This window comes from Aspergillus nidulans, chromosome VI (assembly GCF_000011425.1).
Source record: "Aspergillus nidulans FGSC A4 chromosome VI".
NCBI classification, from domain to species: domain Eukaryota; kingdom Fungi; phylum Ascomycota; class Eurotiomycetes; order Eurotiales; family Aspergillaceae; genus Aspergillus; species Aspergillus nidulans.
The window spans coordinates 2,478,074-2,492,273 of NC_066262.1; the positions used below are offsets into that span (position 1 = coordinate 2,478,074).

At 50.5% G+C, this 14,200-nt stretch overlaps 3 protein-coding genes across 3 annotated transcripts, besides 1 other annotated feature; all 3 read right to left on the minus strand.

Annotated features, from left to right (window-relative positions):
• Positions 1 to 14,200: part of a sequence feature (contig 1.51 915..1114266(-1)) that runs on past both edges of the window.
• Positions 179 to 4,765, minus strand: ANIA_02874 (uncharacterized protein; the record flags this gene model as incomplete). Its single annotated transcript, XM_655386.1, has 7 exons — positions 179 to 1,207; positions 1,265 to 1,662; positions 1,735 to 2,585; positions 2,636 to 2,849; positions 3,009 to 3,136; positions 3,230 to 3,371; positions 3,430 to 4,765. The coding sequence occupies 7 exons, from the start codon at positions 4,763 to 4,765 to the stop codon at positions 179 to 181; spliced, it is 4,098 nt and encodes a 1,365-aa protein (XP_660478.1).
• On the minus strand, positions 9,051 to 10,748 carry lys1 (saccharopine dehydrogenase (NAD+, L-lysine-forming) lysA; the record flags this gene model as incomplete). The annotated part of the gene is made up of 10 exons (XM_655385.2): positions 10,666 to 10,748; positions 10,534 to 10,614; positions 10,403 to 10,419; positions 10,104 to 10,344; positions 10,022 to 10,048; positions 9,795 to 9,970; positions 9,649 to 9,745; positions 9,524 to 9,601; positions 9,383 to 9,452; positions 9,051 to 9,330 (listed from the first exon to the last, which is right to left on the minus strand). The coding sequence occupies exons 1-10, from the start codon at positions 10,724 to 10,726 to the stop codon at positions 9,051 to 9,053; spliced, it is 1,128 nt and encodes a 375-aa protein (XP_660477.2). The 5' UTR covers positions 10,727 to 10,748.
• Positions 11,028 to 13,731, minus strand: ANIA_02872 (uncharacterized protein). The gene is made up of 3 exons (XM_655384.2): positions 12,681 to 13,731; positions 11,735 to 12,187; positions 11,028 to 11,640 (listed from the first exon to the last, which is right to left on the minus strand). The coding sequence occupies exons 1-3, from the start codon at positions 13,639 to 13,641 to the stop codon at positions 11,177 to 11,179; spliced, it is 1,878 nt and encodes a 625-aa protein (XP_660476.1). The 5' UTR covers positions 13,642 to 13,731; the 3' UTR covers positions 11,028 to 11,176.

Here is a 14,200-nt window from a genome sequence, read left to right on the forward strand (position 1 = left end):
ATTTAACAAGATATACATTAAGAGGTATTTCTGTTAATATACGATATCCATATATACAGGCGTCTAGTCTATCAATACAGCTCCTTAATATGAACAAACAAGCCAGACCGACCTAAAACACCAGCCATATGCAATTATATACAGCGAATTTGCCAACTTGTTCCAACCCACTTAAAGCCTAATCAGACTGAACAAGCAGGATTGTGAAGAAGCGTCCCGCGGCAGCCTCTACAACCCTGAGGCCCTCCATTGGAATCTCCATCGGGTCATTGATGGGGTGTTTAGTCTCGTCCGGATGAATTTCGTAGTGATCATTCGACCCCCAACCAAGCGCTTTCCCGCCGTTAGTAACGGCAATCGTATGTGTCCAACCCGCAGAAACCATCTTGATCCCTTTATCATGGGCATTGATGCCTGGGACAAACGTTGGCACTTTCATGATGGCCGGTATCTGTGTACCTTCATCACGACCAGCTACTTTGTTGAAGTCGGGTTCATCAGACATAGCGGTGTCAGGAATACTTCGTACGCCATCTTGAAAAGATCCCCAGCTCAGACACTGCCCGCCGGCCGTAAGAGCAACACTGAAATCGACGCCGCCGGTGGGAAAATGGACTCGCTGCCCTCTTAGGCTAGCCACAGTACTGGGTTTGTCGACCTTTAAGTCGCGTCTCAGCACAGATGCTGCTGGGGGCACGAACGCCGTCTGAGCGAACTTGTTATAACCCCATGCAAGGAAATCACCGCTTTCCTTAATCACGAAGGAGTGGAATTTGCCTGAGCCGATAGTGCTTACGTTGTCGGGATTTTTCAGCGCGCGGGAGCTGTTTCCAGGGAAGTCACAAAGGAGGGGGTTGAGGCAGTTGGCGATATTGGCAGCTGTGCGCCCGAGTTGGCCTCTTTTGTAGGCACCCCAGGACCTGACCACGTCTCTGACTTTGGTGGCGCTGCCAGTGGAAGAGCCCTCAGCAGCTATTGTGTCCTTGCGTTTTCGGACCCTCGATCCTTTCATTTTAGACGCTGAGCTACTAGCTCTATTGCCGCCAATAAGTATGGAGATTTGGGCGAGAACGTGATCAGAGCCCGCGGCGAGACGTTTGACATTCTGGAGTTCCTGTATATGCAATGGGGTGCGTTGGCATTTGCACTGATGGCGGAAGCCGAGTGGCTCACAATGTTGTTCGCCGTTCTCATCCTCGTAAATCTCCTGTAAGAGTCAGTTGATCAGCCTTATGCATATCTTATGTAGACGCTGTCGCCGTACCGAGAAAGTTCCCCAGCCATAAACATCACCGAACATCGTAAGGACGAAACATGCGCTCCTTGTTGCAACGACCTGTGCAAATATTGTGTAATCGGGTAAATTGACTTCACTAAAATCCACCTCCCCTGGCATCTGAGCTGTCATGGAGTTCGTAAGCCTTCCCAGCTGGCCATGGCTATTATCTCCCCAGGTGTAGATTTTGTTGTCGTGAGTGAGAGCAATGCAGTGCTCGCCACCAGCCGCTACCTGTACCACATCCGGTAGCTGTGTGTTCTTGGTAGGCTGCTTGTACTGAACCGGAGTACCATTGCCCATACCGAGCTGGCCGTTTCCGTTTTCTCCGAGCACATATACTGAGCACTTCCTGGAAGGGACGCTGTTCTCCACTAAGGAAGTTGCTGTAGGAGATGGCCGTCAGCTTTTTCCAAACGCAGTAAGTGGGAATGGATGGAAGGATAGGGATTACATACAAGCATATCTGTTGAAACCAGACGCAGCTGGAGTGCCTGGTTTTGCCCTCTTTGCATTCGTTCCAGCATCTGATGGACTTGCTGCTCTCTTTTCACCCAATCCAGGTGCGCCTACCTCTGTATTTGAGAAACCAATAGTGCGGTTCCTAAGCACCCTTTTTTGTGCAGTTAGAGCATTGGACGAAGAAGGAGACTTGCGTTTCCTGCCGCCTGAGCCTCTTGAGGGCCTTTTTTGGGCATCATAACCGCCGCCGTAATTATTCCTGTCATCGTCGCTGAAGTCATCTTCCTCTCCTGCCTCATTCACATACTCCCCGTCCTCCACTTGACCTCTTTTCCTCCGACGCTTAGATGCTCTGGGTCCAGAGTTAGATAAAGACGCATCGGGAACTGTCAGGTTCCCAAATTTACCATAAGCTATACGACTCCTAGGTCGGGTAACCGCCGGCCGAGACGGAGTTGGAGGGGGTGGAGGGGCAATTGACCAACGAGATGTCGAAGCTACAGCTGTAGGGCGACTCTCAGCAGAGTCTAACGGGGTTGAAGGATCAGGAGAGATCGTTGAATTTCCAGGAACCGGTAGTTCAGGATCCTCTTTAGGGGTTGGAGGGTCAGGAGACACTTCAGGAGTATGATTCCCGAATGCTAGAAGAATTGGAGTTTCAGGAAACTCTACCGGAGTCGGTGGATCAGGAGATACTGTTAATTCTCGGGAAATCGGTATTTCGAGATCCTCTCTCGGAGTTGGAGGATCAGGAGAAACCTCTGGAGTTTGACCTCTAAAATCCAGAACTACCGGACTCTCAGGATACTCTACCGGAGTCGGAGGGTCTGGAGACATTTCCGGGAATCTATCTGATGTGAGGATTAAAGCAAGGTACTTGACTCAGGGCTTGCTTACCTGTCCCGATCATTATCTCTCTCCTGGGAATATCCAAGGGAGTTATCAGGGCCGCCACCAGCAGAACTACCGCCCTCAGGATAACCCTCTCCAAGTATACCACCAGGACCACCCTCCAGACGATCAGTCGTAACTCCGTCTTGTCGTTTCTCACGTTCTTCCCCAACATCCTCCTCAGTATCCTCGGTGGTAGGTTCCTGGATGCTGTATGACCCTAGAAGATCCGTAGTAACAGGGAAATGCGAGAACGCGCCCCTCAACAGATCGCCGGCGCCCCGTAACTTTGAATGATGCGTAGTAAAAAGGGGCTTAGAATACACATGTTTGAGCCGCTGCCGTTGGCTATCATTGCCATTGTTGCCGTTTTTCTTACCCCTATTGGCTTTGCCCCAGGCGATATCTCCCTTATTGCTACGGCTGCCGTTATAGCGTTTTGTCCCCGGACGACGGCCGGATGGTTTTGTTGGACCGCTGGCTCTGGCCGTAGCGCTATCTGAGCGTCTGTTTAACCGGTCATTGTTGGCACTAGTGCAGTGTCTATTAGGATCAGTAGGGATTCTAGGGAGGCGAGTATTAGGACTGCAGGGGAAATACAACCCGTCAGAGCTATTAGGGCGGTCGTGGTCATGGTCGTGGTCGACCTCGATAGACGGAATCAGCCGGTCTGCGTCGTGAAACAGTAATGCTGTGTCGTTTCCTTGAGCGCTGAGCGGCTGTTCGTTTTCATCTCCCCAGACTGGCGCAAACCTGGAGTTAACACTTTACCTCAGCGCAGCAGAGAAGCAATCACTCACCTTGTAGAGCCTGGTCCTGTAGAGGCCTAGATAGACCATAAACAGTCGGCAGCGGCATAATTGACGGCCCCGGGGCTTCTATAAGAAATCTATCAAAGGCGTTTGGGATCCTGGAGTTCAGCATGTTGAACTCTGGTGGTCCATTAACTCCCGCTGTCCTTATATGTCGGTCCCCCACCTTTTCTTCTTGCTCTTCTTGTCCTCCTCGATCTTCATCTGCTCCCCCGTCTTCATCATCTCGCGGCACTACAAGCGGTTGGTCCAGACCGTTCGATAGTGAAATTGGCGCACAATCCGAAGAAGCAGCGTCTGCCAAAGGTTGGTACTCTTCATGTTTTGTTTGCTTTGGCGGGTTTGAGGTGTATACTGGCAATGTCGCTGACCACCTGCAGTTAGCAACAGATCCGCTTGGACTGGGAAGGCCCACACCTGCAGATCGAAGTCCACCATCAGACGATAACCAGCTAGATTTGGGGTTCGCAAGTGAAGGGCTTGCAATTGGGACCTCGCCGTCCTCAATTTCCAGGAGTGGGATGTCTAGACTGTAGAAATGGGAAGTTGTGGTTTTTGGCAGCTGACCGTCCGTATTCGACTCGGCAGAGGCTCGCTTCTCTCCCGCCTCACCCGCTTCGTCTTCGTCATCTTCTGTTCCTCTTTCTATTCCAGTCTCGTCAACTTCCAATTCTTCTGCTACCTCGCTCTCCGTGTAATATCCCATTCCTGGGGCTGCAAAATTCCAGGCAGTGCCCGTTGACTGCGTGCCCAGGTTCTCTGTCTCCCTCTGCTCTCCAGCTTCGTCGCTGACTGTGTACTCCTCTTCCCGCTCCCCTTCATTATCGTTTCCCTCTGGATTCTCGTCTTTTCCTTCATCACTCTCTCCATTATTATTTGCATCAGCAGTCTCAACTTCAGCCTCAGCTTCCTCGGCTGCGATAAGAGCCGAATTGGAATCTGCAGCGACACTAGCACTATCTCTTGCCCTAGCCCCATCCCCGTTCCTTCCGAGCCCTAACGCGCTACTCAAAGCATTGAGAATACAGCTCAGCTTCCCACGGATCCCGCCAGTTGGATTCCTGGCCGCGATCACCACTTTTGGAGGCGAGGATAGAAGGGAACGGGGACGGTCAGGCGTTGGAGGCGAAGACGAATCTAAACGTGGCTGTGATGGAGGTCCAGATGGTCGTCTGAAGTATGGCAAGCGTGGCCTTGGTGCTGGAGGATGCGCAGAGGCAAAGGCGGCTCCAGTAGGACTTTTGTCCTCCCAATCCAGGGCCGTATCTGAAGGGTCGTTCGAGTCGAGGTCGTAATTGCCGTCGGCGTGATTGCCGGCAGCCATGGTGGGCCTTAGATCGTGGGCGTGGGGACCGCTGGAGATTGTCGGTAGAGTATCACGAGGTATAGAGTTTGATATTAGAATAGAGCTAAACCTATACTATACTAAGCACAGTACGTATAGCCCCTACGTAAGTGTAGGTTCGGTCCGATTTTAAATTTCAATTTCGACATAGCAAGCATGCTACACCCAACGTCGAGGACAGAGAAAGGATTATTTATTTATTCTACTTCCTCACAATCCAGATCCCATCTAAAATGTTTCATAGACTTAAAAGAATCCACACATTCTTCTATATTTGGGCGGTATCTGTGTGTTAGTATACAGCATTACCATGTAAGTATATAACTTCTGCTACTATGCACACGGCTCTTTGTAGGCAAGTTGTTAGGGCTAGCCACTCCCGCCGTTTCAACGCCAAAGATAGAAACCAATCAAGAAACAGGTCGCAGAGTCAACAAAGCGGCAAGAATACTAGATCAGATTATGGAAGGAAATATAGATGAGTTTATATTTAGGTAGCATCGTAAATGGCTGCCCTATATATCGAGCCATACCATGCAAGTCCACCTATCTCGTCTCATCCTAACCCTTGAATGTTGATTTTCTTTGAGAAAAGACGAAAAAGATCTTTGTTCTATTTTCGAACACGCAATATTAGCCGTGGTATGAAAGTCTATGTATGCACTGATAACTGGGGATACCGTAGGCACGAGAATGAGATACGAACTGCAGGTGACGATAGGTACGCAGGGATTCTTGTTGGCTATGTTTCTTGAACCTGCTGCTGTATAGATAATAAGCTTGTTGAGGGAAAAGAGCGAGGACTGAGTACTTTGAAGTGGTGCGTCTCTCCAATCGAGGAGCAGGGTGAGGTACCGTTTCCCCCGGATAGATCATCCGCTTGATGTCACTAGGTATATAAAATTCTTTACATTTAGAGCTATAATTCTGAAGGTTGATGAACTTGGACCTAATGATAGCTAATTCAGGTTTCAGGATAAATGGTAGGGACGAAATAAAGAAGAGCAACCGACACAAGGCTCCGTGTATTCAGCCCACCCAGAACAAAGGAAAGTAGGAACAGCAAATGCCCGTATGTCCACTGATGCGATTGTAGCCCTCTATACAGATTCCCAAGTCCTGAAATGTATATACTATCGAACCACACAAAAGTCAATTGAATCTATCCACGTTTCCTTCAAACAGAAAATATGAGGAATCAATAGCTTAGAAGCTTAAGAGCCTGACTTCTCGATCTCATAGAACAAAAGATACACCTCCTTCTGCATGCCCAGCACGTCCGAGGTCTTGCACTCTTTGATCTTCTCGTCCGAGATCCGCCACCACCTATCAGCTGTCTTGCGACGTCGCCGGATTCGCGATGCAAGACTTGCGCTTGCACTGGCTTCTGTGTCTGTTGCCGAGGCGTTGCGTTCTGCAAGTGAGCTTCTCGAGGCGGGGCTGCTGAGACGAGCGGTATCAAGTGATGAAGAGTTGCGTGCTGCAGAAGTGGGAGAAATAGTCTGTTTAGAGGACGAGTGTGTGCTTTGGAAGGAAACACGAGAGCTGGATGTTGTTGGACGGGGGCTCTTGAGATCGGTTGCTGATGGGGGTCTAGATGGAGAATCAGGTGTTAGAGACAACGGTGAGTTAGTAGAAGTTGAGGCCGGTGGTGAAATATTTAGAGCTGGCGGCTCGGTACTGCTGCTACTCGCAGGAAGACGGGGGCTTGCCACACGCGAGGGGTTCTCGCTGGCTGCGCGGCTCTGTGCATAGGAGCTGAATACGCTGGGTGTTGAGTATGGAGGGTAGAGGTGGTTGCGCCGGAAAGATTCATAATGCCCGCTGTTATGACTGCCCTTGTGGCAGACAATAGCTAGCAGTTTGAACCACTTTTGGCTCAAGATCCCACCGAGCGGGAGCCGTTCAGGGAAAGCGACCTTTGCAGCATTCTTTGTGGAGCCGCTCCGGTCGAACATGGATCGTGAAAGATGAATGGCGATGATTTTGGGGAAGACTGTGATCCGCATATGCCGAGCAATTCTGCGCTTCGGAGCAAGTTCTGCAGGTGGCAGTGTAACCCCGTCCAGAGCATTTTCCGGATCACTGGAGAGAGCGAGTTGAATCTTCTCAATTTCTGCTTCTAGGCGCTGCCTGTCGGTTGCGGAACCAGCCTTGACTAGCGCATTTGATTTTACCTCAATCGCGTGTAACAACCGGCACTTGTCGCATCGGAAGTCGTCGATATATTCGGTCTTGAGAAGGCCGTCAAAGCAAGCATTGAGTGTGGTAGAGCTCCTCTGCGGGACTTGCAGTGTCAAATTGACAAATGAAGTTTGGTTCGGCTTGTACTTGTAGTGGCAGAATTGGCATTCAATCTGGGACTCCAACTTGCCTTCAAAAGGAAAGCCATACTCGTTGTCGATCTCCTTGAGCTTGGTGTCTATTATGGCCGGAAGACCATTCTCTGTGCCGTCATCCAGTCGCACTTCAATCTCAGACGGCGCCTCCTCGCGCTCTTGGTAGGGATTGAATTCGATTGATTTCTCCGCCCTTTGACGTGCTTTCACACCAGCATGGTACTCGTCGGACAGTCTTTCAGCCACAATCTGCAGGAACTCCTGCGCGTCCTGCTGGTTGCGACTAATGCGAGTGCGATATGCAAACTCCAAGGCCTGGATGAATGCCCGCGCCGAGATCGTCTTCTTATAAATTGGCCGCTCGTTTAACCGATCCAGCATCTCCTTCAGCGCCCTGGTAATGGTACCCTGCTGAAGCTCCCGGATCCTGTCCGGTCTCTTCTCACGCAATTGGTCAGCCTCCTCTGGCCCGGGCAGCTGGTTGTAGATTTCAGGCCCGTCCAGCTCCCGCCGATGGAGCTCGCGGATCAAATATAACCGTAGATCGCCCAGACCGGCAAGTGCCTGGAGCACGGAGTTGATGAAACAGTCATTCGCGGGATTCGAGAGGCCCACGATGCTCTTTTTGCGGTTCCCTCCTGCCTCATCTCCATCGATGGTGTAATTCGGCCCAAAGACATAGAACAGAGCAACGGCCGCTAGGGATGCTCCAGCCGCATACGCGGCGACCGTAGTTGGTTTTTCCTGCATCAAACTGCGGATTTCACGAACCAAGACTGTTTGGCTGTAGTTCTATGGCCTTTCCATAGGTCGCCTAATGATACAAAGCCTGCGAGCGATGTTTGTGCTCGCCCGTCGGCTCTGAGAGACAAAGCAATCACAGTCGCTTCCAAAGGACGATGACGCTTCGACTCCTCGACTTGAATCCAGCACACTCTCCAAGATGTCGTCCTCAGCTCGGGTGAGCCCGGAAGTGGGTGAATGTCAGCCGTCGACAATTAAATTTGCCATGAAACCCCAACCAGGTTTCCCGGGAAGGCTGTGCGCCGTGCGGGCTGCGGAGAGAAAAAAGACTGGGGTAGGCTGAGAAGGCTGACAGGGTTCCGCCTACGTCCGGAGGGAGTCGTGAGAAATGTAGGCAGCACAATAATCGGGCTGCGCCCCGAGGACTTATCAGTCCGTTTCCTCCGTGAAATTTGCAAATTTGCAATAATAAAGGGAGAAAGAAAGTAGAAGGAAGGCTGCAGAGTGCAGGAGTTCGGATGTTCTTCAGAATCAGTGCCGACCGTAGTCGCTGTACCTAGCGACCGGCCCTCCGTCGGCGTCCCCACATCCTTCTGTTTCAAGGCCAGCTCGCTTCAAACAGTGAGCAGTACAGATTAAAAACCAGGGCTGGTGGACTGGTAAGGCTAAATGCGTTGGGACTCCATGTTATTGCTTAGGACCAGTGTCGAGATCCGCAGAACCAATGAATGTGGTTGAATTGGTGACCGTGAAGTGGGCGCAACATAGGATTTGCGTTGATAGACCTGCAGATCCCTTGCTAGACGGTCAGTGACGCAGCGGCCAGATGTGACTGGGTCATGGCTCCGAGTGCTTGCCTTGATGCCCTTTCTAAAGAGGGCCGCTGATAAATGAATGATGCAAGTGGGGTTTGAAGATCTCGGCGTGACTTCAAATGAGGATGAAACATTGGCGATGGGTTGAGGTAACTGAACGGTCACGAAAGTATCGGTGAGACAGGGCTCTTACGGGTAGACGGTAGGCAGAATGTTTAATAGCTACTGTATCAGACACAATCACACCGAGGTGCATCCGTATGTTCATTATCTTGGGATTTGTTTAACCAATTCTATCATGAGCCTATTTTTTACAAAACTTCATGCAACACTATCCCCGGGTATTGACATGCATTGCGTTTGAGTTTACGCCGTTTGAGGCAGAGTGGCAACCTTCTGGTTGAACAGATCCTCGGCCTGCTTCCAGACCCGAGCGTTCTCACGGTCCTTGAGCTGAAGCAAGCTGGGCATCAGCGCTTCACTAAACATCTCGGAGCTTTCACGCGGGAGAAGCGACGGGAGGTGGTCAATGCTGATCACACTGAGAGGCGTGCCTTGAGTGCCATTGGGCAGAGTAACGGGTACTGTGGGCTTGTCAAAGGTGGTGGTGATGTTGTAGACAGGAATTGGGTTGTTGGGGTTGGTACTGTTGGCAATATTAGTGGATACGGCAGAAGACTTGGGAAGATTTGCCTTACGTATCAGCGCTCACGTCGCAAATGACAGACAAACGACGGCTAGGGGTGGAAAGGCTCTCAACATTAACGACTGTGAGGTAGGTGTCAATATTCATGCACTTTCTGGTCGTTTGACAGAAATCCTCTCCAAGGTCGACTTACAGTGAGGGATCTTGGAAGACAGGTAAATGCAGTTCACGAAGATGTCAGCATCCTCAACAATCTCCTTGAAAGGGCCACCTAGGCACTGTTAGCGCATGAAGTCACACATGGTAGATAGCGCAAACCCTTCTTGGTTTCCTCCATATCCCACTGAATGATATCAGACTCGGGAATGCCGACGTCCTTCGCCAATTGCACAGCACCCTTACCACAACGTCCCAGCTACAATGATAAGGTCAGAAACGTCATGAAGTGCAGACGAAGTACTTACAGCACCGATGACAAGTATCTTTGGGGACTTGCCAGACTGCTTCTGACCCGCCTGGAGTGACTCCTTGACTGACTGAATCAGAAGGTCTTGGTTGGCATAAGGCTTTTCGCCGGCGAGAGGCTCGCCCTCGGGATGCGTCAATTGCCAGGCCCAGTTCTTGACGGCCAAGGCAGCACCTGCAGTCATCATCAGTACTGTTTCAGTCGGCTTAGAAATGGCAAACTAACCAGCATAGCCAGCAGAGAAACCGAAGGCTGCACCAGACGGCCATCAGTATAGTTCCTGAAACATTCTCTCTTCAGATCTTACCAGCAACCCGACGACCAGCATCATCGGTGAGGAACTCCAAGTCCAGGAGAACACCGCCACCACGAGGCCACCGGCTCAGCACCTTCTCCCAGCCGGCCTGCTCCTTGTAGCAGTGCGCAAAAGAGATGTGAACGTGCTCGAGAGGAAAGTCATCCTCAGGAAGTTCCTTCAGACCTAGAATGTAAGCGTCCTTGGGTGCATCCTTGACCCAAGAACCTTCCTCAACAAGAGGAGCGCCAACCTGTACAATGCGTGGTCAAAATCTAGGCACGTTGCATTTGGAGGTGAGGCGTTCGAACCTTTGCGAATTCGTCATCTATCGAAGGAAAAAGGTCAGCGAAGTCCAGTACAAAATCAGAAGCCAGGATACTAGTCAATGCGAACACGACCGCACCCAACATGAGCTTGGAGTCCATTAGACAAATCTTACCATCGAAGATACGCTGAGTAGATCGCTCAACCGTCACCTCATATCCAGCATCAATAAGAGCCTTGCAAGTGGTCGGTGTCACTGCTCAGCAGATTAACAAACGGCCGCTTGAATGCATGAAAAGTCACATACAAGCAGACCGTGCCTCGGCAGGCTTGGTCTCAGCGCGCAGCCAGATCTTGTTGGAACCCATTGTGTCTGAATATCAACTGCAATACAAATCCACAAAGACGCTGAATTGTGTCTAGGAGGATGACTTCCAATAAAAAAGAGCTTGTATGACTCTTCAACAATGACACCGCCTTTCCCCTCTGCGATAGTGGGGGAAATTATCAGTGATGTTCTTCCGTTCCGAAGTTGCGTGAGTCAGCTTTCTGTTCACAACAAATGCCGATGTCGGCACCTGAGAAGTAATTCATGGACTACGGAGCATTGAAATAACCAATTCTAGCGAATGCCCCAATACAGTTGCAGGGAGGATCAAAGTTATATCATGCCCATAAAACTTTAAGTTGGCCCAGTCAACGGCCAATTTTAGGAGTATTGTTGATGACAATGCTCATTACATGAATCTCATAAGCTTGAAGGCCAGAACATTCCAAGTAGTCACCACTGCACACCGTTGGGAGTTAATGAAAGAATCTCACGAAACGACTTTGGTGCGGCTACGCGTCCTACTACCGATGCCATCGGTAGGGATACCTTTTTTGACCGTGTCCTTGGTCTTCCTGGGCCGACCCCCTTTCTTCTTCTGCTGCGGTGCAGCCTGACCAGGATCGGCTTTTTCAGTTCGCGAATTGGGGGATGTGCTATCAGCAGCGACTGCATCCTCATTCGTTCTAGGTTTCTTGTAGTCAGGCTCTGTCGATTCCACTCCGCCTGAATTCGTGATGGATGGTGTTTCGAGCTCTCGCTTCTCCCCTGCCTTGGCCTGTTCTCGTTTGCTTTCCGATATAGATACACTGGATCTGTCATTGGCTGGAGTACGAATCTCTGACAAGTTCTCATCGTTTGTTTCGGTCAAAGCAGAAGCCTCCATCGGCTTAGAAAGATGGCTACTGCCGTTCTGCTGTGGAGCGCCGTTAACAGACGGTGAGCCCGCAGAATCTGGAGGGCAGTGTTAGTATCAAGGATTTAGACATCCCAGTCAAGATCTTTGACATAATCATGTATCTTCATGTGGGAAATGATATCGACGGACCTGACACAAGAGCGGCAATTGAAGGAGTAGATGACATGGTAATAATGAGTCGACTAAAGGCGTTGTGGGAAAAGTGGTTACCAGAAGATGCTAGATTGGTCTGCAACTTTGCGAAGCTCGCGAGACGCTGGAAGCGGTTTGACGTGCGAATTATAGCTGATGATGAAGTTGAAGTGGGCGGGAAGTGGTGTGGTTGCGCGGTGACGTTTATCAGGAGCGTCTGCGGAGTAATGGTAATTTCGGCTGTCCCCCTGTCCCCCTCTCGACCTCTAGGAGAGCACGTCCGCAAACAAGGTAAACAATGCGCGCTAAAAGCTCCGAAACACAGCTTCGGGTAAGCATGGTCACCTTCCAATCTCGGCGCTCGTTCCAACGTCAGCTTGCCAAGAGAGTCCATCCTTCTGGCATTTGGTGCGACTGGCCTGTGAAGTGTGATGCAGAGGATCTCGATATCTAAACCTCTAAGTTTAGTCACAGGACATTTTTGTCTCTTGGTTCCTCATCATTGCTCCGGGGTCTATAGCTGTGGAAACCGAACGCAAGTCCAGATTCAAAGACAGCGAGAACAAAAGAGCCAAGCCGAGCTTGTCCTTGGGATAGCATCAGTTGTGAAAGGTAGGTAAGCAGCCAAACTACGTTCAAATGGCAAATTCCGGCTCTGAAAGAGGGCGTAACAACAACTCAGATGAAAAATCGGCCTTTTGTGTTTCGCGTAGTTCTTGTGCATGCTGCTCTAGGAAGTTTGCCAAAAATAAGCAGTCTCTGGTCTTTCCAGAATCACTGAGAATACGCAGGGCATCAAAGCCCACCCGCACAACTTTGGTACGGTGCTGTTGAGGCCATGCAGCAATAGCTGATGGTGATAAGCGACGCAAATAACGGACGAAGGGCTCTGCATCAGGACGAGTCGGGTGATAAATGGATATCACAGCACTCTGAAGCTTACCGAGCGCCAACGCAGATACCATGTTCGCATATTTATCGTATACATCGGCCGGTATAGAGTCGCTCGGGTTTCGACGCGAGTTCATCTCAATCATGCTGAGAAGATAACCCGCCGGCGCACCGAGAGACTTTTTGAGAGGCAATGTCGGTGTTTCATCGGCAGTTGACATGAGTATTTTGCAAGCATCCACGTAGAAGCGTAGGGCAGAAACTAGCCCACCGCCGCATTCAATCTCTCCATTCAGATAATTCCCCAGAATATACTTGAAAGATTTCTCTGCCAAATCCTCTTCTACTTCCAAGTCACCAAAATCACGATTCCTCAAAACTCTCAGCCAAGCCAGGATTGAGTCCCGTAACCCCTCCGCCGCCATGAACTTGCATGTGCTACGCACCGCTCTGTTATTCTTCAGGAATGAGACTCTCGTCGACGGATCTGAAGAAGACCACCAAGAGAAAGTCCTGGAGCCTGCTCGAGAGTCCCTGAGCTCCTTTACGAAGCGCTCGCCGCTCTGACGGCTGGCTAATAACAACTGCCAATTGAGACAATCAGAGACAGAGCCCACAGTAGCAGAGCCAGAGGCGACAAGCTCGTCAAAAATGGCCATAGGCTCTTTCTGAATCCTTGATCCATCCGTACTTGACTGGGGTCCAGACCGGACACTGTTTCTAGAGGGCGATACACGGAAGAGGGGGTTATCGAGAAGCGCGCGGATATGTTTGTCGGTAGCATGAGCGGCCGAGTGAGCATGCTCTTCGTTCAGATGGTCTCCGCTGTAAGCATTATTAGTGCCAGAACCCTCGTCCGAAGACAATGCGGTGGGAGGGTGGGCACGATCAAGTTCACGACGGAAGGAGGACGTAAGGGCATTCAGGAGCTGCTGGGACTGGCGGGGAGTTCGCGGCAACGGGACATGGAACTTCGACAGGGGATTTAAGTTGAAAGGCGCGGTAAGTTTCATGATGTGAGATAAATCTGTCAAATTTCAGAGGTGTCGGTGATTGGCATTGGGGATTTTCAAGCCAATGCTGTGATCGTACGATGACCGTTGTGATCTCGACATCGGACACTGAAAGCTCAAGTCTCAAGAAGGCGGGCGGTGAGAAAGGGTTGCCGTCTGGGAGCCTGCCACCAACCGCCACGAACACAGTTCCCAGTTTGGACTTGCTTCAGCTGAGCCCCTTGAAAGACGACTATCACTGTATTGTCGATGCCTAATCTTGCAGTATATAACCTAAAAAGCGATAATCGAGTAGCTCGCCTCAGTTCGCTGATTTGAGGTCTCACCAGTTGTGATTCGTGGGGTCTACTAATTACCTAGGTAGTAGCACAGAATCCATGGATAGATCGAAGCCAAAATGATGACGAAATCCCACGACGGCGATGAGGTACTTGTCTATGTATAGTTTGTTAATGGGAGTAACAATAACAAAAGAACACAAGCCGCATTCAGGCTGTATATGTCCGTAGCACAAGTGTGCTGTGCCTTTGTCTCGATTGATCGGGCCAGGGAGCAGGAG